The 24659-nt window shown below is 42.0% G+C and overlaps 2 protein-coding genes across 4 annotated transcripts in view; one reads left to right on the forward strand and one right to left on the reverse strand.

The window, feature by feature from the left end:
* WDR45B (WD repeat domain 45B) overlaps window positions 1-1695 on the forward strand; it is a 37473-nt gene extending 35778 nt beyond the window's left edge. For all 3 annotated transcript variants that reach the window (XM_032792746.2, XM_032792747.2, XM_032792745.2), the window contains one exon: window positions 132-1695. In XM_032792746.2, the coding sequence (XP_032648637.1) occupies window positions 132-238 (107 nt within the window). In that variant the 3' untranslated portion in view covers window positions 239-1695. The remainder of the gene's footprint in view (window positions 1-131) is intronic.
* A 6698-nt stretch (window positions 1696-8393) lies between these two features.
* FOXK2 (forkhead box K2) overlaps window positions 8394-24659 on the reverse strand; it is a 74200-nt gene continuing 57934 nt past the window's right edge. The window contains exons 8-9 of the mRNA XM_032792753.2: window positions 22927-23136; window positions 8394-10354 (exon numbers count right to left, since the gene is read on the reverse strand). Coding sequence (XP_032648644.1) covers window positions 10158-10354; window positions 22927-23136 — 407 coding nt within the window. The 3' untranslated portion in view covers window positions 8394-10157. The remainder of the gene's footprint in view (window positions 10355-22926; window positions 23137-24659) is intronic.

Below are 24659 nucleotides of genomic sequence, written 5' to 3' on the forward strand. Positions count from 1 at the left end.
TAATGCTGAACAAGGTGTGTCCTACTGGGTTGATAACAGTGAGCTTCCAAAAAAGGTGCACACTGAAGTAATGTGCTGGAGATACTAGTGCTTTCTAGGCTGTAAAACAAATCTTTTTGTTTTTGTTTCAGCAATATGTGCAGATGGTAGCTACTACAAATTCTTATTCAACCAAAAAGGGGAATGCTCAAGGGATGTCTATGCTCAATTTCTAGAAATGACCGATGACAAGCTTTGACTAAACTGAGGAAGAAAGTGTTTTGGTCAAAGTACTGCCTTGGTTATTCTGCTTCTTTAGAAGGATGGGGTATGTATGTCCCATACTGATCAAGATGTGTAACCGACCTCATAGAGAAGCTTGGCCCAACGTGAGCAGAACAAGTGCTGATGTAGAGGACTTCGGCCGATGTTAAACTATGTTTTTTCAATATCAGAAAAATTGGGTTTCTGTCAACTCTTCAGTCTTCAAGAAATGGCTTTCAACAGCTTGTGCCTACAGGTGGTGTCTTTTTTTTAGTTAAACTGTGAAACTGGAGTGCAGATGAGTGCCTGCCACATGTCTAAGGTGTTTTGTACAAACTTCAGGCAAGGATGTGAGAATTTATTTCAGGCATCATATTAATCACTTCACTGAACCTCGGGGGGAGGGAGAAATAACTCTAAATACTAGGTAACTAGAATAGTTATACCAGCAGCTTGCCTTAGAACAGGAGGGATTTATTTCCCTTTTCACACACCTTAACATGCAGGAGAGAGGGGACACAGGTTGCTATAATAAACCCACTCTGAACTGCACTTACTTACTTACCTTCTGGTCTGGAGTGTGGTGCAATTGTCTTGTGGCCATAGATTGATAGTCATGTACACACTGATGTTCTTGGTTAAGTTGAATTAACTATCAGCACTAATGTAACTTTCAGTGGTGCCAAACTGTATATATTAGACACACAGGCACATTTAGGTACTGCTGATGTGGTTAACCACTATGCAGCACATGAAGTAAATTGCATAGGATACTATGGCAAATGAAGTTCATGTTTGAAGGGGAGGCTGCTGCTTCTATAATGAAACACATCCATTCTAGCTAAAAATTTTAAGTTGGTTTAACAGATGCATTGAATTGCTTCTAAAATACCAACTCTCTAGGCTTCAACCAGAAGACTTTACAGGCCACTTAACACATAGTTTAAAGTAGGTGATTTGAAGTACACCTTGTGATGACTCTAAATCTGCAAAGCATTTTTGAAGTGTTACATACTTTCGCATATTGAATAGTGTTTGCCTAGGTGCAGTAGATTTTTTTTTTTTTTTTTTTTTACTTGACTTAACTTGCATCCACTCTTCCCCCCCACTGATTTTTTTTGGAAATAAGGCATATACCATTTCTTTAAAAAAAAAAAAGTGAAATAGAACAAATTCTCAATTCCTAGCACTAATTAATTACATGAGGCATTCATACAATGCCTCAGCTTTAATTTCACACATGCTTCAAAGTTGAAGTCCTAGTTCACTCTTAAGATAATTTAGCAAGTTTTAGTATCTGGTAATGGACCAAGGACTAGCTTTTATGCAGATTGTGTGGTCAAGTTTGCATGTTGCTTTTATGTGTATTTAATCATTTGTTTTGCACACTTATTTGTAATGTTTCTTTTCTTTTAAATAAATAACTAATTTTGCTGTATTCATTTAAGGTAAGCACTGGATTAATTTTTTAAATACAGATTCACCTTTAACTTATCTACTGTGAGTTCAGAAATAACTTATGCAAATTAATAGCAAGGTTAGGCAGCAGTCTTATACTGTCCATCCCAAAATCAAGAATGGCTGGTGCCCCTTTTTAATAAGTGGCCTAGGGCTAAAAAATGGCTAACTTTTTGGCTACATTTCAGATCTTAAACCCAAGTACTTCATATTAAAACAAAAGAGGAACAGGCTCAAATTCCCTTCCCATAGGATTGGTGAAGCTTATCTGGCCCTCTGACTGTTCACCCCTGGGGGAACTAATAGACTGCAAAGTATGACCCAGTGAAGGACTCTAATCCTTCTAGGCAAAGGTAAGAGCCCATGCAGAAACAGACATTCACCTCTGTGATGCATGTAGGTGTGAGTGGCTTTGGCTTCCTTCACCAAGGGATGCTGTTGCAGGAAGGAGGACTGCTAAGCAGAGAGAGGGTCCACGTTTCAAAGAGGGGGAAGAGCATATTTGGATACAGACTGGCTAACCAAGTGGGGGGGGGGGGGCTTAACTTACTTGTAGTCTTTTTTTAAAATATGCAGAGCTGGGAGAAGGGTCAGAATCAGAGATGAGACTATGGTGGGAAGGGGGGGTGTATGTCAAATCAGAATCTTAAGCAAGAACTTGAAATACTAGATAATAAACATAACTAGGCATAGCTGGCATCACAGACTTGGTGTGATAATACACCATTGACAGAAAAGGGTACAGCTTGCTCAGGGAAAAAGGTGTTGCCTTATAGAGCCAAAGATGTATACACTTGAACTTTCAGAAAGTCTCTGAATAAGGTAAAAGGGATTAAAAAAAACAAGAGTGATGGCATGGTAGGGTCTACTACAGACCATGTAACCAAGAAGAGGAGGTAGATGAGGCTTTTTTAAATAATTAACTAACAATCATCCAAAGCTCAGGACTTGTCCAGCTAGTTGAAATCTCCCATCATGACCATCTGTTGGAAAAAAACAGTAGGGGACAGGTTATCCAACAAGTTCTTGGACTGTACTGGAGAAAGCTACCAGAGGAGAGGCTGTTCTAGATTTGATCTGGGTGAATAGGGAGGACCTGGTTGAGAATTTGAAAGTGATCATAAAATGACAGAATTCGTGACTCTAAGGAATGATAAGAGGGAAAACTGCACAAGACCGAGAAGCCTTTTTGAAATTCATTAGCACATGCCGGGAGGTGGTAGGTAAGATCTCACTGGAAATAACTCTCGAACTGTTTTTCCCCTTAGACTTGACAATTTTCAGAGAGACATAAGGACATGCTATCCCACTGCAAAGGAAAGATAGGAAATATGGCAGATCACCTTGGCTTAGCCAGGAGATTTTCAATCAAACTCAAAAACCCTACAAAATGTGGAAACGAGGTCAAATTGCAAAGGATGACTATAAATAATATATATAGGGATAAAATTAGGATGGCAAAGGCACAAATGAGATTAAACTAGCTAGAGACAGTGTGACCAAAAAAGTGTTGACTTTTGTGTCAGTACTCACCAAAAAGTTTAGTAGCAATTGGACATCTAACTTAATGAATGTCAGTGGAAAATGAGGATAGGTCAGAGGCTAAAATAGGAGTTAAAATTACTCAAACAAGTTAGATGTCTTCAAGTCATCAGGGCTTGATGAAGTACATCCTAGAATACTCAAAGCTGACTGAGGAGATTATCTTCAAAGAGCTATGGAGAGGAAAAGGGCAAATATAGTGCCATTTATCAAAAAGGGAATAAGGACAACCCCAGGGAATTACAGACCAGACAGCTTAACTTCAGTACCTGGAGAGATAATGGAGCAAATGATTTAAGCAATCAATTTGCAAATACACCTCTACCCAGATACAATGCGGTCCTTGGGAATCAGAAATCCCTACAATGTTATAGGTGAAACCCCATTATATCAGGGTAGCAGCAGGAGGGCTCCGACAGTGATTTAAAGGGCCCTGGGTGCCCCACAGCAGCCAGAGCTCCAAGCCCTTTAAATCGCCAGCTGAGCCCCTCTGCATATAGCATAGTAACCCCAGGAATCAACTTATCACCTTTTAAGTACACCTCTACCCTGATATAAGTAACAATCAGCGTGGATTTGTCAAGAAGAAATCATGTCAAACCACCTGAATAGCTTTCTCTGACAGTAACAAGCCTTGTGGAATGGGGGAAGCAGATGATGTGGTATATCTTGACTTTAGTAACAAAGGTCAGGATATGAAGTAATCAAGTAGCCAACACACTCGCACTTTTCCATTACCAGTTAATAGGTCTACTCAGTACAGGTTAAAAATCCAAGGTTTAAGGTTACTTTACTGTAACTAATTAATCTTTAAAAGATTAAAGACAATGTGCTCTACCATCTAAATAACATTTGTCTTAGTTAAAAGTAGCTATACTCCTGGTGGAATTCTGTGCCAAAGAATTAAATTCTGCATATTTTATTTGTCCAAACAAACAACAATATAATCACACCAGTTTCAATTATTTTGGTCATTTATTTCACAATACCTGTAACAGTACAGACAACAGAAAAGATTCAGGAAACGTTTTTTGATTCCTTACTTGGTATATTAATATGGAACTCTGAATAATTCATTTAAACTACACTACAGAACCATATTTCCCACACCCCTCAGAAGCAGTGCAAAGGCTTGGAGGGAGTCGGGGTAACAGAGGGAGAGGGAAGTAAATTGCTGGGAAGGAGACTGGGTGTGAACTTGGAAGGTTGTTAGGTATTGGGGGGAGTATGGAATAATTTATTTTGAGGTGCAGGGAGGGATTGTTTAGGGACCCTAGCTGACCCCTCACCTCTCCCATTCAGTCAGGCACATTGGCCTCTGTCCCAATGTGTTCCTGCACCCCCTGACATGTCCCCTTCCACCCACAGACACCTCATCCCCATGTCTCTGTGCCTCCACCAAGGCACTCTCCTGTACCCCCTCCCCACGTGTCATCTGTACCCTCTGCCCCTACCCAACCACTCTTTGTCCCTCTGCACCTCCCTCCCCAACTCTGGCCCTGTGCCTCCACTCTCATTCAGCACCTGCCCAAGTCTGTCCTCCCCCACTAGCCCTCATGAGCCCCTGTCTGACCCCCACACCCCCTGTCTCCTGACCTGGCCTAACAGGCACTGAAGAAGTCATGCTCTCTTCCCGCACTGGCCAGGAGATGTAGCTTTTTCTGTCTCCACAGCATCCTCTAGTGGGCAAATGGTGGAACCGCAGGAGTTATTTTCTGCTGGGAGCTGTTGCTGTTCTTGCACCACAGCGCCCTCTGGTGGGGAAAATGGCAGAACTGCAGCAACATTTCAACAGAAGCTTTTTTCTGTGCAAAAAATAAATCTATGGGGCTCACTAATTATGCACACACACAGTAGCGTAGAATTATCCCAGGAGTATAGCTAGCTCAAGAAGCCAATATTAATAGATTGTACCTAAAGAGAACCTTCTCAACTTAATGAGGAGCTTATGTATTCATTGCCATGGTGTTAGCAAGACCTACAGATGTTTATCTATTGCTGATCAAAAGCTCTCAATCCAGAAGACACTGCATACCCATTACAACTCCAGAGAACAGGAAATGCTCTGATACCATCTTGACTTTGGACACAGAGATTATCAGCACCTCCTCCTTTTGTGTACAATCCTAACATCTACAAGATAGATCAAAATCCTGAAAAGAAAAATTGTTAGCCAGTACAATAAATGCAGTAACAGGGCATTCCTAATTCACTTTCTTCCGTGAAATTTCTACACCTTTGCTAACAGCAAAAGTCACACCATAAAAGGATCAGTAAGAATTAATTTTCTTCAGAGCTGGGTACTCATTTCCAAGAGGTCTCCTTTCAAAATGAGAAGGTAACAAGGCTTCCCACACTCTTCTTCAACTGTGATGCCAGGAACACTGCTGTTTTTTATACAGTTTCAGCACAAGAATGAAAGGAAATAAATATTGGCCTTGTGCCTCAATCAACGAACAAACCAGAGGAGATCATACTAATCTGATTTACATTTGAGAAATAAATTATAGCAACTTATATTAAGGCCTAGACTTACTGTAATCTACTGAAATCTAAATTAAAGAAAGCCAAACTGCTGGATGACACTGGTGAACACCTGGAATCGGGTTGCTGAAGCACTAATCTGGTTTTTGATAGCAGTATCATCTTCTGCAGGTTGAGAGAATGTTTTCATTTCAGTTCAATGACTAGTTCATTCAAAACTAAGAAAGCAGCTGTAAGTTAAAGCAGCAGGAAAGCTCATTTTTTTCTTCCAATCTATGAATAAAAATGAGATATAAGAACTACTAGTCCTATAGTATTAAAGGACATGACGACCAGAAACAAATCAGTTCAACTCACTCACTACACATACATTCAAAAGATGTTTTGATAACCCAGTTTCCCCTTTTATGTCCAGCACATTTAAGGTAGGTTTATTTAACTAATAAAAACAATTTGAAGTTGCTGTTTATGTGCATTTTTGATTGAATTCCAACTTCCATCCACTTGCAGACTGACACGAATCCCAAGTAAAAAATTAATCTAGTAAATAAATGCATCACTCACCATTTTGGAACAATAAAAAATCTGAATAAATGTATGTTAAGCTATAGATCTGCTTGTATAAATAAGCTTTATCTTCTTGGTGAGCAAAATTAGTACCAAATTTAGTATGAAGGCTCTGTTTAGTTGCAAATCTACATGTTTAATGATTAACATCAACATTTCTTTAGAAAAAACCTGATATTTAAATCAAGATTTCCAACTTTCTGATTTTAATCAGGATTAAAAGTGGTGATTTAAATCATTTCACTCTGGAATAAACAAAAACAATGAAAGCTGAAAAAACTCCCATCCCTATTTTCTCTTCTGTCTAGTTATCTATTCTGGAAAGTAATTTACTCACCCAAGCACTTCACTGACATCCTTGTGGTTAGCATAGGTGGCTGTACCTAAATCAGTAAAATCAAGAACAGCGCACTAGTAAACTGTTGTGCATTTATGCAAAGTGGCAAACAGACAAAAATCTGTCTGAGGGCTCAACATTCAGTAAATGAAGTTGTGTTGTCCCACTGTACCAGCAGTGCGTTCTGGTTGTATTGGGCTCTGAATATGGCTTTGCAGCACCATACAATAGATGAGAGCTGGCATCACATGGCCAGCATGAGGAGAGGCCTGAGAACATTCTTGTTCCAGGACTAAAAGAGGATCCTATCTTCCTGGGGCTTGGGTTAAAGTCTTGCTGTCTGGAGTGAGTGCCACCATCCACTCCACCCCAATTTTGTAAAAGAGTGTCTTCTCTTTGGAGAGCTGGGGTTTTGGAGACATTGCCACGAAGAGTCACATCACACAGGGAAGTCAGCATAAGAGCAAGACACAGACTAGCACTGGGTGCTAGTGAACACGTTAATCTTTCATATCTGAATCAGCAAAGAGCCAATTGTAAACAATCTCTAAGGAAGGTGGGAAGTTATAAAATGCTTTGGTCAAATCCCATTTAGAGTACTACAAGCTGGGTTGCTTATATTAGACTCTTTCACAGCCTTTTTCATAAAAGCAGGGTTAAAAAGGAGAGATGGACACTGGAAGGAATCCAAGGGAAGGTAGTTAGCGTAATACAGTACATCACAGTCATAGAGGCAATTGGATCAGAGGCCAATCAATATTAGAGGGAGGCCAAAGCCCCACATTTATGGCACATTTGGGGAAGTTTTTGATCAGTCAAAGCAAAAGCAAGGTGGCTGTAAGATTCTACTCTGACTCAGTAAGGTCATCAGGACCATATCAAGAGAAGCACTGTTGTAAATGCAGAATCTCACCAAATGCATCGTATCATCTAGGTGCTTTCTACCCCCAAACGTGTTTGACATTAAGGAGAGTATAATATATTAAACTACCGAAGGAACAGTTCAATTTAAAAATAATCTGACATTCTCAATTCATTTAGGTTTGAATTTTAAGTAGTTAAATCCTGTACTGCATCCGTGGAAGAAGTTATGCATTTTTTACTTGAGTATTTTTAAAGATTGCTTGGAAACCCATACATTAATGAAGGCAACTTCCTGTGACAAATTCCATGCAGCTCAAAATGGTTTCAATCAAGATCTGCTACCAAATTTCCACTTGCAGAGCCTTCAGGGTATGAGAGAGACAGGACCAAATCTGTTCCATACTAGCAGGATCAGGAACAGTTTGCCAGCACAGCCTTTTTCTGCTTAAACATTCAGGACCAAGTCACCACTTGCTCTGCTATTAGCAGCTATATTGGCATTGCCAGTATAAACTGACAAGCAGCAGACCTACATGAACACTTCATAAACACACTTGGGAGTAAATGTTAGACTAATTTAGTGATTTTTTTGAATAATTTAACATTTATTAAAAAGATTTAACTCATTCACTCATTTCTAGTTGTGAATAGATTTACTTCTGAATATAAACCAAGTTCTAATCACTAGGTTTATATCCAGCTACTGCCTTGATTTTAAATTAAATCTACATGGCTGTGTATAAATTATAAAGTGTCCAATAACAAAAACCAGATTACTATCAAGGAACGCTTATTGTTCTCAATTTTTTTTTTAAAACTCCCATTAACACTTTGAATATCATTCTGGAGTTTTACATCATGGATTTTTTAAAAATGCCTCTTATAAACTCAGCTAGTGTACAGTGTTTTTCACAATTTTTAATATGTATTATCTGCATTGACATTGTAACAGCTCCATTTTGTGGATTAACATGATACTCAGCACAGATTTCTCAATTTGGTCTTCAGGTAAATAGAGTTTTCTAAAGCTGCCTAAATATAAGCCGTTTCAGTCCATCATGAAAATACAGATTTTTCTTTTTTGAAATGGAAAACAAATATTTATATAAATAATTGCATGATAATAACAGAAAGTAACAAACTGGAATTCAAAGTTTAAGCCCACTCTCCAGCCTCCACTCACCTCACTATAGAAGGAACAAGACCTTATCTGAATTAAAGACTGAACAGCAGCCTAAACTTTTAGTTTAATTTGGAAATGTAAGGTGGAATCTATTACCACAATTAAAGTGAATAATTACCAATACATTTTAAACTGTTCAACCGCAGAACACACATTTTAAAAAAAAACCCAACTTTTATCATAATAATATGGTAGCCACTGTTAGAAAACCACAACAGCTACTCTTAATGGAGACCCCAGAGGGTCAGTGTATGACATCAAAAGTTTTATGGATAAACTGGTCAGATTAATTTCTATAGGTGGGTGCTTAAGCTTAAAAATACTTAATATACCTCTGAGAAGATAATTTTTACTCTCTGTTTAAAAGGACTTGTGATAAAGAATTTTATCTTTTCTAAATGAAGAACAGTCTGTTATCTTAAACATACACAATATTAAGCGAGACTCTTGTTTTACTTTAGACTGGAAAAATGCGCCAGGGACAGTCAAAGTCAACACAAAGTAACAAACAGCAAAAGGTAGCAAGAAAGAGAAACAGGTAAGTGCAGCTCTGGTCAAATTCATAGCAGTTCTTTACGTCAGTTAACGGCTCATTTACATTGTAATTTCTAATCAGTTACATGCAAGCCCGAAGAAGCATTTGATCACTACACATGGTAATAAAATTTGATTAAATTTATCAGGCAACTGCTAAAATATGAAAATTTGCAGATGTAATAAAGTAGCTTTATCTGAACTTTAACAGGACAGACAAAAGTAAATCATTCCATTGGTTAAAAAACCCTACATTCAGTTTTTTACTAAACAAAATTTCACATGAAAAGTATTGTGTGATTCCAAAGTTTCCGGAGTAGAAATGGAGTGATTTGAAATGTCAAAGACCCCATTATTTTGCAAAGAAATGAAAATACACCTCAAAAATTTCTAATTCCACATGTGAACAACAAAATACTGCATATCTACCAACAACTGCATTGGGTAGGTCATTATGAAAGGCTAGCTGCCAAGATGTAGGAAATGGCTCCTTGCCTCTGTTCCCTTTAAGGAATATACAATCGTTTGAAACCAGTTCACACTAAGCGCTTATCATGCTGCCGTTACACTGAGATAATCAGTCCTTAAAATAATCCAATAAAGATTTTATAAAGCTGCAGACCTCCCCAACACTGGATTTCTCCTCAGTGTACACAGAGTTAGTTCAGTAGGGGGTGGGGAGGAACAGGGTCACAGCCTCTGGAACAAGATGTTTTGCAGTTTGATTTTTTTAAATTACTGAGTTTTAAGGCCATCTGTGTTGTTTTTTCAGTGCTGAAAGTTGAAGTCTGATCACAGGGCCCCTTTCCCCACTGCATGAGAACATGTTCCAATGTTTTAGGTGTTATATTTAAGTGTCTCCTTTTGGCACCATGGAGTTGATTCCCCCCCTCCCCCCCCCCCCCCCAAAAAAAAGAAGAAAAAAGAAAAAACTCCACTACGCTTCTAGTTCTGGCTGCCTTGATCACTCACTGCAACAGATGGGGTGTCCACATTAACAGCTATGACTATGCTTTCTCCATCCTCTGTTTTGATACGTTTAAGTTCTTGTTGTTCTGACTGGTCTCCATTATGGCGTTTTGTTGGAAGAGATGCTGATGCGGATGCATGGGTTGCTAACATATGCAAAGGACTTGCAGCAGCTGTAAGAAAGAATGAAAAACTTCAGATTCCAAATTAAATTTTGAAATAGACAATACAAGAGTCAAACTAACATTGTTAAACATCATGAACATTATGAATTCATTATTTGTTTTACAGCAGCGCATTAGAGGCCCCAACCTGGATTCAGGGCACATTCTTCTAGTCACTGTACAAACATTACTCAAGAGTCCTGTGGCAACTTATAGACTAACAGACGTACTGGAGCATAAGCTTGCGTCTGACGAAGTGGGCATTCACCCACCAAAGCTCATGCTCCAATACGTCTGTTAGCCTATAAGGTGCCACAGGACTCTTTGCTGCTTTTTACAGATCCAGACTAACACGGCTACCCCTCTGACACTTGTACAAACATTGGAATCCCTGCCCTTGAAGCACTTACCATTTAAATAGTCAAGAAAATGGGTGGGGGAAAGGAAGTATCTTCATTCTGTGGCCAGGAAACTAAGGCACAGAGAGATTAAGTGACTTTACCCAGCATCACACATGCAGTCTCTGGTACAGCTGGGAAGTGCTCTCAGATCTAGTTATTCTCCATTACTTTCTTTGGCAACAAGGGACTAGCATATTATGCTGAAGTTATGTTTTTAAATGTATTTTAAAACATCACTCTGCACTCCATTTGCAGATTTCCCCAATATACTGATGTAAGCGAGATGAACAGAATCTGGAATTTCCAGAAAAATATTTACAAAACCAAAACCAAACAACAAAACTCACTGTTCTGAGAGCAGGGTTTGAATGGTGTACAAATAATGCAGTGCTGGCCACACATTGAACAAGGATAAAACGAACTATTGAGTGGCTGTTCATTCAGTGAACACTGAATGAGGCAGGGGTCCTGTAGAAAAAGTAGTATGTGATCATGTAATTAAAGAACGTATCATAATGCATATGGAGGCTAAATTAAGGTTGCATGGGTGCAGTTTTTGTATGCAATAGTGTAATGTATACAGCAAAGAAAACACTTATGCACTGTAGTACAAAACTTTTCATCATACTGCTTAAGTCCTTTTTGAAAGCAGAATCTTATACATAGCAAAGTTCCACAGTTCTGTATAGCTAAATTAGGGGGTAGCTGATTAAGTACATTGCTTCAGTTTAGCAGACTGAACAGTTAATGCTATGTAAAAGAAATTAAGCAAAGTATTCTGCACCATACTGAATATGTGAAATGTGTGTCTGGTGCTTTTGTTTTTTGTTTTTAAATGTTTTTCCTCTCAGACAAAGTATTTTAGTTCAATTTTTAGATTTAATGGACCAGTTTTGTTGACCTAGGCGAACTGTGTTCAGCGAAGTATCACAGGATGATGAAGAAGACAGTTTTAAGTCATCTTTACTTCTCCCAAATCCTGAGACCACCTTTGATCCACTGCATAAGTTACTGTGGTCTGAAAGCTGCATAGCTGACATCTGACTGTTTGTGCTCCAAAGTTATTTTGGTGCAGATTTTGCTTTGTTGCATGATGTATGTGTACTGAGTGGGGCCCACTGAAGACTGGGGATTCTATAAGTGACTGAACTGTTGCTGTGTAATGTGTTTGACTAATCCAGCGTTTCCTAAATGTTAATCTTTAGGCTGGTGGTGGCTGTACTTGAGAAACCCCTAATTGTTACACATTATATTGTATTTCCTGTTGGAATATATGAATAAAAGGCACAGAAGAGAGATCGAGCTGTTCCAGGAGCAGAAGTCATGTGGCCAGAGAGGAGCCAAGGTCTTAAGAAGCTCTCTCCCAAAGCAGTTGTCCCTCTACTTGTCAGCATTTAGGAAAAAATCACAGGTCCTAGATTAGTACTGTATTATGCCCCCTGCAAATACTACTAAAATACTATTATGTAAGACAATGAAATATCCAAGGACTTGGAAATGATAGGTGAGAACTTTGAATTTAACAAGGACACCATCAGGCTACACAAAAGAGCTTCCTTTCTGCACTCTCACAGCTCTGATGAAAATATAATTTCAGTTAGGGGGGAGTAAATGTGACTGAAAAGTGCACAAGCCAGTCTAATTTCATAGCCACAATACACCTCTGACCTTTGTAAATATGTCTTGCAGAAAAAGGATGACATTATAAAGAGGACAAAATGTAGATTTTTAAAAAAACAACTCATATTCTTCTTTGGTATTTACACTACAACAATCAATGAACCCAATGGCCAGGAATGAGGGCAATGCACAACAAAAAATAATTCTTTGGCCAAAAGTAGAATTAAGAATCTAAGGGCAATGTTTTCTGCAGCAGAAAAATCCAGCTACCAACCAGAATAAATTAATGGGCAAAGGAAAATAAATTTCAGCATCACCTTGAAAAGGAAGCTAGACAATATGTGCAGCACCATGTTTTATAAAATCAACTCCTGTATATAGTGACTGACTCACCAGCATCTGGAGTATCAGTGTTAGTATTTCAGTCCAAGAACAATTTAAAATCCTGCAACACTATAATTTAAACTAACAAAAGACTGTTCAAAGACTGATTTTGCTTTTATCCATTCAGGAAAGACATTAATAGTTGTAATGGAAAATGAACATTAAACAGGGATGAGTGCCTATCAGAAATCTGGTTTGGAGACTAGACAAGGTTTCATTAACACTTTATTAAAAAGAGTTAAAAGCTGCTTGTTCGTTCCAATAACAGAAACAGGCATTTCTGATAGATACTCTGATTTTAATCTTCCTTTATGGAGCTCAGATTAGTCTGTTCTTACTAAACTATAGTAGAGAATTCCTGTTCATAGTTAATTTTATGTGGCCAGCGAACAGCTTGGTACCATCTATACTGTTAAGATGCTTTTCTGATACAGCAGATACTTCACAAAGTCTCTTCTCCCAGTGAAGAGACTGCTTTCCTATTACATCTTTTTTGCTTGGTTTTGCACAAAACATTTGCTTTCTAGAAAGCACTGAGATTAGCTCCTAATCTGATCTCTGAATAGCTGGCAAGGAAGACAGTTACTTTAGATGGAACAAAAGAAAAAAAAAGACCACTGTAATTACATAAAAAGCTGTTTCAAAACCCAAATGTTTAAAAAGTCTGAGCCTTACTTTAAAGATGACAGTTTCTACATGAAAACTCTCCTATGAAGAAAGTAATATATTTTAAACACAAGCAACAGTAGGCGACTTCAGTCACCTGCATATAAGCCTGTTTAGAGAAATAATCCGTTGATTCCATAAATACTTGCTTCTTGGAACAACTAGCTTTAGCACACACAAAAGGAAAGGCGACTCTGGATTTGGAGTAAAATTTTCAAAAACTCCTATGATTTAAGAACTTAAATTCTCATTTTCAAAAGCAAAAACTAAGGGAAAACTCAAGTTTCACAATGACAAAATTTAAGACACTCAAAAAAAGACTAAAACTTCAGATGGACCTATCAAAGCCAGGCAAATGGACCCCATGATAGTAGTTCAATTGCAATTTGGAAATATGCAAAGTAGTGCACACTGGACAGAATAATTTAAACTAATTAATATTACAGCATTCTATTTTAACTGAAACCACTCACAAAAAGGACCTAGCTTTCAATAAAATACCTGCTCATATCGAGAATACTATCATGCTATTATATAAAATGATGTTAAATCGTCATCTTGAATACTACTTTTAGTCCTGGTCATCCCATCTCAGAAAAATTTAGCAGATACAGATGATCTGCTATGACAGAAATGGAAAGGTTCCTATATAAGATATTGAAAAGATTAGGACTGCTTAACTAAGGAGACAAATAAGAGGGGGCATATAGTAAATTGTTCAGAAAAAATGGTCCAAATTATTACTGTAATTCAAAAGGATACATCCAATTAAACTAAATGTCAAACAAAAATTTAAACTGATAACAGGAAATGTTTTGTTTAGAAAATAAGGTATTAACCTGTGCAAACTACTAGCCACAACACAAAGCAGCATTCAAAAAATAACAGTCATATGGACATGACAGTTAATAAGAGAAAATCTATGATATAAGCCCCTATGCTTCTGGGCATAAGCAAATACTTGGGTTAAGAACACAAACTTCTCTGTTTTGAGTAGTTACTCCAGAACTGTCCATTAAGGGGATTATTGCAGCTTTATCTGAAGCACCTGGTACAGGGCACTGTCAAAAATAAAGATGCAGACAATAAATGGATCACCTGTTTGTTCCAGAATGGCAAATTCAGGGTGGATTAAACTTAAGGCAATTTTAAATTATTTAAATCAGGCTGAAGCTTTGTAAAACTAATTGAAAATGTGTGCTATAGCAATTTTAGATTTAGATTTATAATGAATTATAAATGAAGTGGTTTTTGTTTTAAATGCCTTAACTGAAAGGGGTCTATTTGAATTTTATAGAACTGATGTTGGCAAAAAAAAAAAAAATGAAATATTGAAAATTAAGGTTCTGATTCTGCAAATACTGTACATATTTATCTCACATGAATTGTCCCACTGACTTCAATGGAACTACTCATGAACTTAACTTTAACCATGCATCTAAATGGTTATAGCGTCAGGGACTAAAATTGTATTTTGATTAAAAACTTCTCCTAGTGACATAAAATCTTAGTCATTTCAAAACAAAATGGTTTCAGTGATAACCATGAAAAGTTACTCAGATTTTTCAATAATAATAAAGTTATTGCAAACTTTTTTTTGTATACAGAGGCCAATATTTTTAAGAATAGAAGCCTAAAATGAGGTTCCTAAATACAAAGCCATGCACCTAAGAATGGCATTTTCAAGAACTCTTAACTGACTTCAAATGGCAAACCTTGATGGAGGAATATAGCCCCCCTGAGGCATTCCAGACATCTTGACTTGTAGAAGCTCAATATGTTGGAAAAGACAGTTACTCACCTTTGTAACTGTTGTTCTTCAAGATGTGTTGCTCATATCCATTCCAATTAGGTGTGCAAGCGCTGCGTGCACGTTTGCCGGAAGATTTTTACCCTAGCAACACTCGGTGGGTCGGCTAGGCGCCCCCTGGAGTGGCGCCACTATAGCACTGGATATATACCCCTACCGGCCCATCCACCCCTCAGTTCCTTCTTGCCGGCTACTCTGACAGTGGGGAAGGAGGGCGGGTTTGGAATGGATATGAGCAACACATCTCGAAGAACAACAGTTATAAAGGTAAGTAACCGTCTTTTCTTCTTCGAGTGCTTGCTCATATCCATTTCAGTTAGGTGATTTCCAAGCCTTACCTAGGCGGTGGGGTCGGAGTGAGACATTGCGGAATGCAAAACGGCTGAGCCAAAGGCTGCATCGTCCCTGGACTGCTGAATCAATGCGTAGTGTGAGGCAAAGGTGTGAATGGAAGACCAGGTAGCAGCGCAACATATTTCCTGGATAGGGTCATGGGCCAGGAAAGCGGCAGATGAGCCTTGCAACCGAGTAGAATGGGCGGTGAGATGGCTAGCTGGAATGTGAGCCAATTCATAGCATGTTCGGATGCAGGATGTCACCCAAGATGAAATTCGTTGGGAAGAGACCGGCATGCCTTTCATCCGGTCTGCCACGGCTACAAAGAGCTGGGGTGACCATCGGAAGGGTTTGGTTCTCTCGATATAAAAGGCGAGAGCCCTACGGACATCCAAGGTATGTAGTAGTTGATCCCAACGCGATGAATGTGGCTTCGGGAAAAAAACTGGGAGAAAGATGTCTTGATTAACATGAAAGGCAGACACCACCTTAGGGAGGAATGCTGGGTGTGGTCGCAGCTGTACCTTGTCCTTGTGGAATACTGTATACAGGGGATCCACAGTCAAAGCTCAAAGCTCTGATACTCATCTTGCCGAGGTGATAGCGACAAGGAAGGCTGTCTTCCAGGAGAGCTACAGCAGCAAGTAGGTGGCCAGAGGCTCAAAAGGGGCACCCATGAGCTTGGTTAGCACTAGGTTTAGATCCCACGTAGGGGTTGGACGTCTGACTTGAGGGTACAACCGCTCCAATCCCTTAATGAACCTGGAAACTATGGGGTGAGAAAAGATTGAGCTGCCACTTTCCCCCAGGTGGAAGGCTGAAATAGCTGCGAGATGCACCCTTATAGAAGAGACCGCCAGGCCCTGCTCTTTGAGGGACCATAAGTAATCCAGGACAATGGGGACAGAAACCTGTCCAGGGATTAAGTTACTCTGAGCACACCAGGGGGAGAAACGCTTCCACTTGGCGAGATATGTCGACCTCATGGACGGCTTCCTGCTGCCCAAGAGCACCTGTTGTACTGAAACGGAACAACGCAATTCTGACTGCCTCAACCACGTAGTAGCCATGCTGTCAGATGAAGAGATTGCAGGTCTGGATGGTGAAGCCTGCCGAAGTCCTGTGTTATGAGGTCTGGCCAGAGTGGCAGGGGGATCGGGTCTGCCATGGAGAGGTCGAACAACAGAGTGTAGCAATGCTGCCTTGGCCATGCTGGAGCAATGAGGATCAGGTGGGCTCTGTCCCTGAAGAGCTTGAGTAGAACTCTGTGGATGAACGGAAATGGTGGGAAGGCATAAAGTAGGTGCCTCTTCCATAGAATCAGCAATGTGTCTGAGAGGGAGCCCAGGGAGCGACCTTGGAAGGAGCAGAACACCTGGCATTTCCTGTTCTCTCGAGAGGCAAAGAGGTCTATGTGGGGAAAGCCCCACCTCCGGAAAACAGAATGGATAACGTCCAGGTGTATCGACCACTCGTGAGACAGGAACGACCTGCTGAGGTGCTCTGCCAGAGTGTTCTGGACTCCTGGGAGAAAAAACGCTATTAAATCGATAAGAGTGGGCTATGCAAAATTCCCAGAGGCAGATGGCTTCTTGACAGAGGAGGGAGAAGCGTGCTCCGCTCTGCTTGTTTATGTAAAACATGGCCGTTGTGTTGTCCGTGAACACTGATATACAACGGCCTTGTAGATGGTCTCGAAACACCTGGCATGCTAGACGGACTGCTCTCAGTCCCCTCACGTTGATGTGCAGGGACAGCTCTTGGGGCGACCAGAGCCCTTGAGTGTGACGACTCCCGAGATGGGCACCCCAACCCAGAGATGATGCGTCTGTGGTTAGGGCTACCGAGGGTTGTGGTGGGTGGAATGGCATCCCTGCGCAGACCAGAGAGGGGTCCAGAGGGAGTCGAGAACCTTCCTGGGGATTAGTGAGCACCGAATCCAGACTGTCTCTGTGTGGACGGTATATTGAAGCCAGCCAGGTTTGGAAGGGATGGAGATGTAGTCTCGCGTACTTGGTCACAAAGGTGCAGGAGGCCATGTGACCTACTAGGCCAAGGCAAGACCGCACTGACGTTGTCGGAAAGGATTGAAGACTGTGAATTAATAAAGCCATTGTTTGAAAACGAGACTGAGAGAGGCAGGCTTTGGGCAAACTGGAGTCCAGAACAGCTCTATTCTCTGCATGGGTGTGAGAGTAGACTCTTCTGTGTTGATCATGAGACTTAAGCTCCTGAAGAGGTCTCTGACGATGCACAGGTGCTGCAATACTTGTGACCGAGAAGTCCCTCGAATAAGCCAATTGTCAAGATACAGGAAGACGTGTACTCGACAACGCCTGAGGGAGGCGGCTACTACAGCCATGCATTTGGTGAAGACCCTTGGAGCTGCAGAAAAGCCAAAAGGAAGAACTGTGAACTGAAAGTGTTGGTGGTTGACCACAAAACGGAGGTACTGTCTGTGTGGTGGATAAATGGTGATGTGGAAATAAGCGTCCTTCATGTCGAGGGCGGCATACCAGTCTCCCGGATCCAGGGATGGGATGATGGTCCCCAGGGATACCATGCGGAACTTCAACTTTATCAGGAATTTGTTGAGTTCTCGCAGGTCTAGGATTGGTTGTAGACCTCCCTTTGCCTTGGGGATTAAAAAGTAGCAGGAATAGAACCCCTTGCCCCTCATGTCTTTTGGCACCTCCTCTATGGCCCCCAGCTTTAGGAGCGCCTGGACCTCTTGCCAAAGGAATTGCTCGTGAGAGGGGTCCCTGAAGAGGGACGGGTAGGGGTTGAAACAAACTATAGATGGTATCCCGTTTCCACCATGCGAAGGACCCAATGATCAGAGGTTAGCTGGGACCAGGCAGGGAGGAAATGGGAGAGACAGTTGAAAAAGGAGGGAGACGGACCTCCGGTAGGATAACTGGTGGGCCGTCCTTGGGCGTCCCATCAAAAGTTTTGCGTAGGCCTCGCTGGTGGTTTAGGAGGCACTTGACTTTGGGATCCTTGAGGGCCAGACTGTCCCCGCCGATTCCCCCTGCCACGCCTTCTGGTAGTGTCCTGATGCGACCTAGTCTGGTTGTACGGGTGGTATGGCTGGGCCAGGAATGACCTTCGTTGGGTCACTGGTGTGTGCATACCCAGCGAGCGCATTATGACACGATTGTCCTTGAGGCTTTGCAACCTGGGGTCGGTTTTGCTGAGAAGAGGCCCTGTCCCTCAAAGGATAAGTCCTGAAGGCCTGAAGCCAGGAGATACACCTCATCGTCACTCTGGTTGCCAGAGTTCTGGCCGCCGAGTCTGTGGCATCCAGAAAAGCCTGGAGGGAGGTTCTTGCCACCTTTTTACCCTCTTTGAGCAGGGCCGTAAACTCTGGACAGGACTCCTGGGGAAGAAGCTCCGTAAACTTCCCCACTGACACCCAGGTATTAAAATTATACCGGCTTAGGAGGGCTTGTTGATTTGCCACCCTAAGTTGGAGGCCCCCAGGCGAGTATATTTTGCGGCCTAGGAGGTCTATACGTCTAGCCTCCGTCGCCTTAGGAGCTGATGCTTGCTGGCCATGACGCTCCCGTTCATTCACCAATTGGACAACCAGAGAGCTGGGAGGTGGATGGGTGTAGAGGTATTCGTACCCCTTTGAGGGGACCATATATTTCCTCGCTCCTCCCCTAGCTGTAGGTGGAATTGAAGCTGGGGATTGCCAAATGGTGTCTGCATTGGCTTGTATAGTGACGATGAACGGGAGCACCACTCTATTAGGTGCATCAGCTGATAAGATGTCCACGACCAGGTCCTCTATTTCAGTGACCTCCTCCATCTGCAAATTCATATTCTGGGCCACCCGCCTCAAGAGGTCTTTATAGGCCCTGAGATCAATTGGCGGAGGGCCTGAGGAGGATGCTCCTGCTACCGCCTCATCAGATAAGGAAGAGGAGGAAAGGCCCAGGACCAACGGGTCCTGAGGTGAGTCGTGTACAGGAGAAGCATCAGCTGGATCAGGTGGAACCTCTGTGCCCCCCTGATGGACTTGGACCCTCATCCATGCCTGTAGGGGGAGAGCGGCTCACTGTCGCCTCTGGTACACGGTGTTTTGAGGGGGCCGAGCGTTGAGCCACTGACGGGGCACCTTGGGCATGGTGGTATGCCCATGGTGTCCAGAAGGACCAGTGATGAGGTCCTTGATCATGGCTTTGTCTCTCCGGATAGTGGCTGGGGATGTCAGAGTCACCCTCCAGATGGTATGATGCACTTCCGGCCTGAGATGATACTGAAGTGCATCTCAAAGGCCACAGTGGTGCCGAGAGGCCCTGTGAGGACGGCACTGTTCTTGACGCTCGATCCCGGGGCGGTACCGGTGAGCGAGACTGGGACCTTCTACCGTAGCGGTGCTGGGAGGTCGACCGGGATCTTGAGCCCCATCGCCTGGAGCGACTGTGGGATACACGGTACCGAGAGCTGGATCGGTACCAGGAATATCTGTCCGGTGAACGTGATGCTGAGCGGCGCCGCGAGTGCGACCAGTACCGCGATAGAAAGCAGTGCCAGGACTGCAAGCAGCACCGGGAGTGACGTGATCGAGAGCGTCTGCGAGACCGCGATTTGGAACGACGTCTCTCTGGAGGATCGATGGACAGAGGCCTTACCAGGGCCGGCTTGCCGATGGATTGAATAACCCGCACCGGTGGTGCTGGGGGTTGAGGACGCATCAGCTCCATCATTGAAATGAGCTCCCTTGCCATAGAGGAGGTCTCCAGCATAGAAGGGAGAACAAGCTCAACCACAGCAGGAGCCGGGGAGCTGTCTGGCATCGGACTCAACGGCCCTTGTGGGACCAGTAATTAACGGTGCCGTCCCAGGTGGAGCAGCTATCTGCGGTGCTGGCGTTGACGGTGCCGCAGCGGAAGACGGTGCCCGACGAACCATCTTAGACGAGTGCTCCTTGTGGGAGGCTGAAGTTGTAGCAGCATGTCGTTTCCCAGTCGGGGAAAGGGAGCGGTGCCGAGGAGTTGGTGCCAAGAGTCCTTCTCGGTACCGGGGTGATCCGGTGCTGAAGGGACACTCCTTACCAAGGCAGTCTGTTGGGTGCTTGGTACCGATGCTGCAGGACTAAGCGCCGACTCCATGAGGAGCTGCTTCAAATCGAAAGTCCCACTCCTTCTTCATCCTTGGTTTAAAGGACTTGCAAATGCAGCACTTAACAAGGTGGGATTCCCCTAGGCACTTGAGGCAGGAGTCGTGGGGATCCCCTATTAGCATCGGCTTCTGGCACGCCGAGCACAGTTTGAATCCCGGTGCCTTGGGCATGGGCCCGCACCGGGGCGGAGGAAAGGGGCTAATCCCCGATCCTCTTTTCAACTATATACACTAACTATAAAAATAAGTACTAACACTAATTATAACCACAAAAACTCCAACTATAAACACAGTGAGGAGCAGAGAACTATGAGAAGCTAGGGATGTGGAGATCAGCAACGCCGCGCTCCACAGTTCCAATGACTGACACGGGTGGTAAGAAGGAACTGAGGGGCGGTTGGGTCAACAGGGGTATATATCCGGCGCTATAGCGGTGCCACTTCAGGGGGCGCCCAGCCGGCCCACCGAGTGTTGCTAGGGTAAAAATCTTCCGACGAACGTGCACGCGGCACGCGCACACCTAATTGGAATTGATATGAGCAAGCACTCGAAGAAGGAGTTGTTGGCTGACAACCCCAATAGCCTGTTTGCATTTTATGTTTGCGTTTGTGTTCTTCTCATAGTAAGGATGTTAACAAAGGCCTGGACTTGACTTTTACAAGCATACATGAACAAGTTAAGTAGGAACATTTCTTAGAAAGGAGTTCCTATTGTGACAGACCCAGACCAGGGGGGTACAGGAGTCTGGTAGAGGGCAAATATACTGGTCTCTGGATGAGTAGTTTTCTGTTCCCTGAGTGACCAGAGCAGGGCTGCACTAGAGTAATCAGGAACCTGCTAGAACCAGTTAAGGCAGACAGGCTGATTAGATCACCTGCAGCCAATCAAGGCAGACTAATCAGGGCACCTGGGTTTCAAAAGGAGCTCACTCCAGTCAGGTGAAGAGGAGCCAAAGGAGAGGAAGTGCATGTGAGGAGCTGGGAGCAAGAGGCAAAGGAACTGAGAGTGAGAGGGTGTGCTGCTGGAGGACTAAGGAGTACAAGTGTTATCAGACACCAGGAGGAAGGTCCTGTGGTGAGGATAAAGAAGTTGTTTGGAGGAGGTCATGGGAAGATAGCCCAGGGAGTTGTAGCTGTCATGAGCTGTACAGGAGGCACTATAGACAGCTGCAATCCACAGGGCTCTGGGCTGAAACCCGGAGTAGAGGGCGGGCCCAGGTTCCCCCCAAACCTCCCAACTCCTGATCAGACACAGGAGAAGTTGACCCAGACTGTGGGGAAGATCACTGAGGTGAGCAGATCTGCCAATAAGCGCAGGATGCACCAGAGTAGAGGAGGAACTTTGTCATACTATGTAAAATCTGAAATTCCAGAACAATTAGGAAACTTAAAGAAATACGTATGTATAAACTGAGAAGAAAGCAAAGAATTAGCAACATGTAGATTAATCATCTTCAAATAATCAACTGTATATTTTTTTAAATCATAATCTTTTAATCCACCTTGGGCATATTTATTTAAAAGGGAAACTGTCAAAACAAATAGGCATGAAATTAGATTTATCAGCAAACCAAACTAAAAGCTGTATTTGATACAAATGTATGTTTGTTCTGCCATCCAATCAGAATGCCTAGTCAAAAACTGAGACGTCAGAGGGTATTAAGACTGGCAAGAGGCTTTAAAAGAATCCTTTAGAATTCTTGTAAATTTTAATATTTTTTAATTCTTCAGAAGCTTTGGAGAAAAGTAGAGCAGAAGAATGACCTAAAAAGCTGACCCACAAAGAAGCCTTGCACCCAGTTTGCTCTTGATCACCCAGAGGACTGGTTGACCATTTTAGTATTGCAGCCCTTGCTTCGCAGGAACGGAGTTTGAGAACCAAAAAAACAACAAGTAGTCATTTTTAGGTTGGGTTTAATTTGGCAGTTGTAATCCCTGATAGTGACCCTTTAAGAATTTCAGAGATTAAATTCCCATTCTGGTAACAACCAGTGAAAGGAGACACCAAATGTCTGTCTGTCTGTCTGTCACTCTCTCTCTCTCACACGCGCGCGCACACACACACACACACACTCTGCAGGTTGAAAACTGAAACTGTATGTGTAACTCTAGTTGCTTTCTGTGTGAGTACAACTGAGATTTTACAATGGGAAACTGTACGAATTTGCTCATTCTGAAGGCAGTTCCTACACTGGAAATGTTCATGGCTATAGGCAATATTGATCAAAAGCTTACCAGTGTTGCCCTGTCCTTGTATCGCTGTGGTGATAGGTACTATGTGTGTTCCATTCTGCGTTACAGTTTTTATTGGTAGCTGGTGTTGACCAAGAGGTGCCTGTTGGACTATAGTAACTGTCTGTAAGGGCGTGGTCTGAGATGTCTGAATGATACGACTAGCAGCTCCTATTGTAGCATGGCTAATAGCAGGTATAGGTTCCACTTTAACTGGAAAACAACAAAAGTTATTTAATATATGTTAAGTTAAGACAAGACGGCTTACAACAGAACACGACAAAAAGTGATTTAGTTACTTTATCCCTCCAATGAATATAATTAATCTTACTAATAACCTCAAAGCATCTGAAAAAGCATGGAATAAAAATTCTATTTTAACTAAGGCTGTCGATTAATCGCAGTTAACTCCCGTGATTAACTCGAAAAGCTTAACTGCGATTAAAAAATGAATTGCAATTAATCGCAGTTTTAACCACACTGTTAAAACAATAGAATACCAATCAAAATTTATTAAATACAAAGTGTACACTGCTCACTTTCTATTACAAATATTTGCACTGTAAAAATGCTAAACAAAAATAGTATTTTTCAATTCACTTTATACAAGTACTGTAGTGCAATCTCTTTATCATGAAAATACAACTTACAAATGTAGATTTGTTGTTTGTTACATAACTGCACTCAAAACAAAACCATGTAAAACTTTTTAGAGCCTGCAAATCCGCTCAGCCCTACTTCCTGTTCAGCCAATAGCTCAGACAAACAAGTTTGTTTACATTTATCGGAGATAATGCATCCCACTTATTATTTACAATGTCACCTGAAAGTGAGAACAGGCATTCACATGGCACTTTTGTAGCCGGCACTGCAAGGTATATCATGTGTCAGATATGCTAAACATTCGTATGTCCCTTCATGCCTCGGCCACCATTCCAGAGGACATACTTCCATGCTGATGATGCTGAACTACTTGGGGGAGAACTGCATGTCTCCTGCTCTGTTACCCATATTCTGCCATATATTTCATGTTATAGCAGTCTCAGATGATGATCCAGAACATGTTGTTCATTTTAAAATACTTTCACTGCAGATTTGACAAAACACAAAGAAGGTACCAATGTGAGATTTCTAAAGATAGCTACAGCACTCAACTCAAGATTTAAGAATCTGAAGTACCTTCCAAAATCTGAGAGGGATGAGGTGTGGAACATGCTTTCAGAAGAGTTAAAAGAGCAATACTCTGACGCAGAAACTACAGAACCCAAACCACCAAAAGAGAAAAATCAACCTTCTGCTAGTGGCATCTGAGTTAGATAATGAAAATGAACATGCAGCGGTCTGCACCGTTTTGGGTCGTTATTGAGCAGAACCCGTCATTAGCATGGATGCGTGTCCTCTGCAATGGTGGCTGAAGCATGAAGGGGACATATGAATCTTTAGTGCATCTGGCACATAAATATCTTACAACACCGGCTACAACAGTGTCATTTCTTACTTTCAGGTGACATTGTAAACAAGAAGCAGGCAACGTTATCTCCTGCAAATGTAAACAAACTTGTTTTGAGCAATTGGCTGAACAAGATGTAGGACTGAGTGGATTTGTAGGCTCTAAAGTTTTACATTGTTTTATTTTTGAGTGCAGTTATTTATTCGCACATAATTCTACATTTCTAAGTTCAACTTTCATGTTAAAGAGACTGAACTACAGTACTCGTATTAGGTGAACCGAAAAT

The sequence above is a fragment of the Chelonoidis abingdonii genome, chromosome 13, assembly GCF_003597395.2.
Source record: "Chelonoidis abingdonii isolate Lonesome George chromosome 13, CheloAbing_2.0, whole genome shotgun sequence".
Taxonomy (NCBI): Eukaryota; Metazoa; Chordata; order Testudines; family Testudinidae; genus Chelonoidis; species Chelonoidis abingdonii.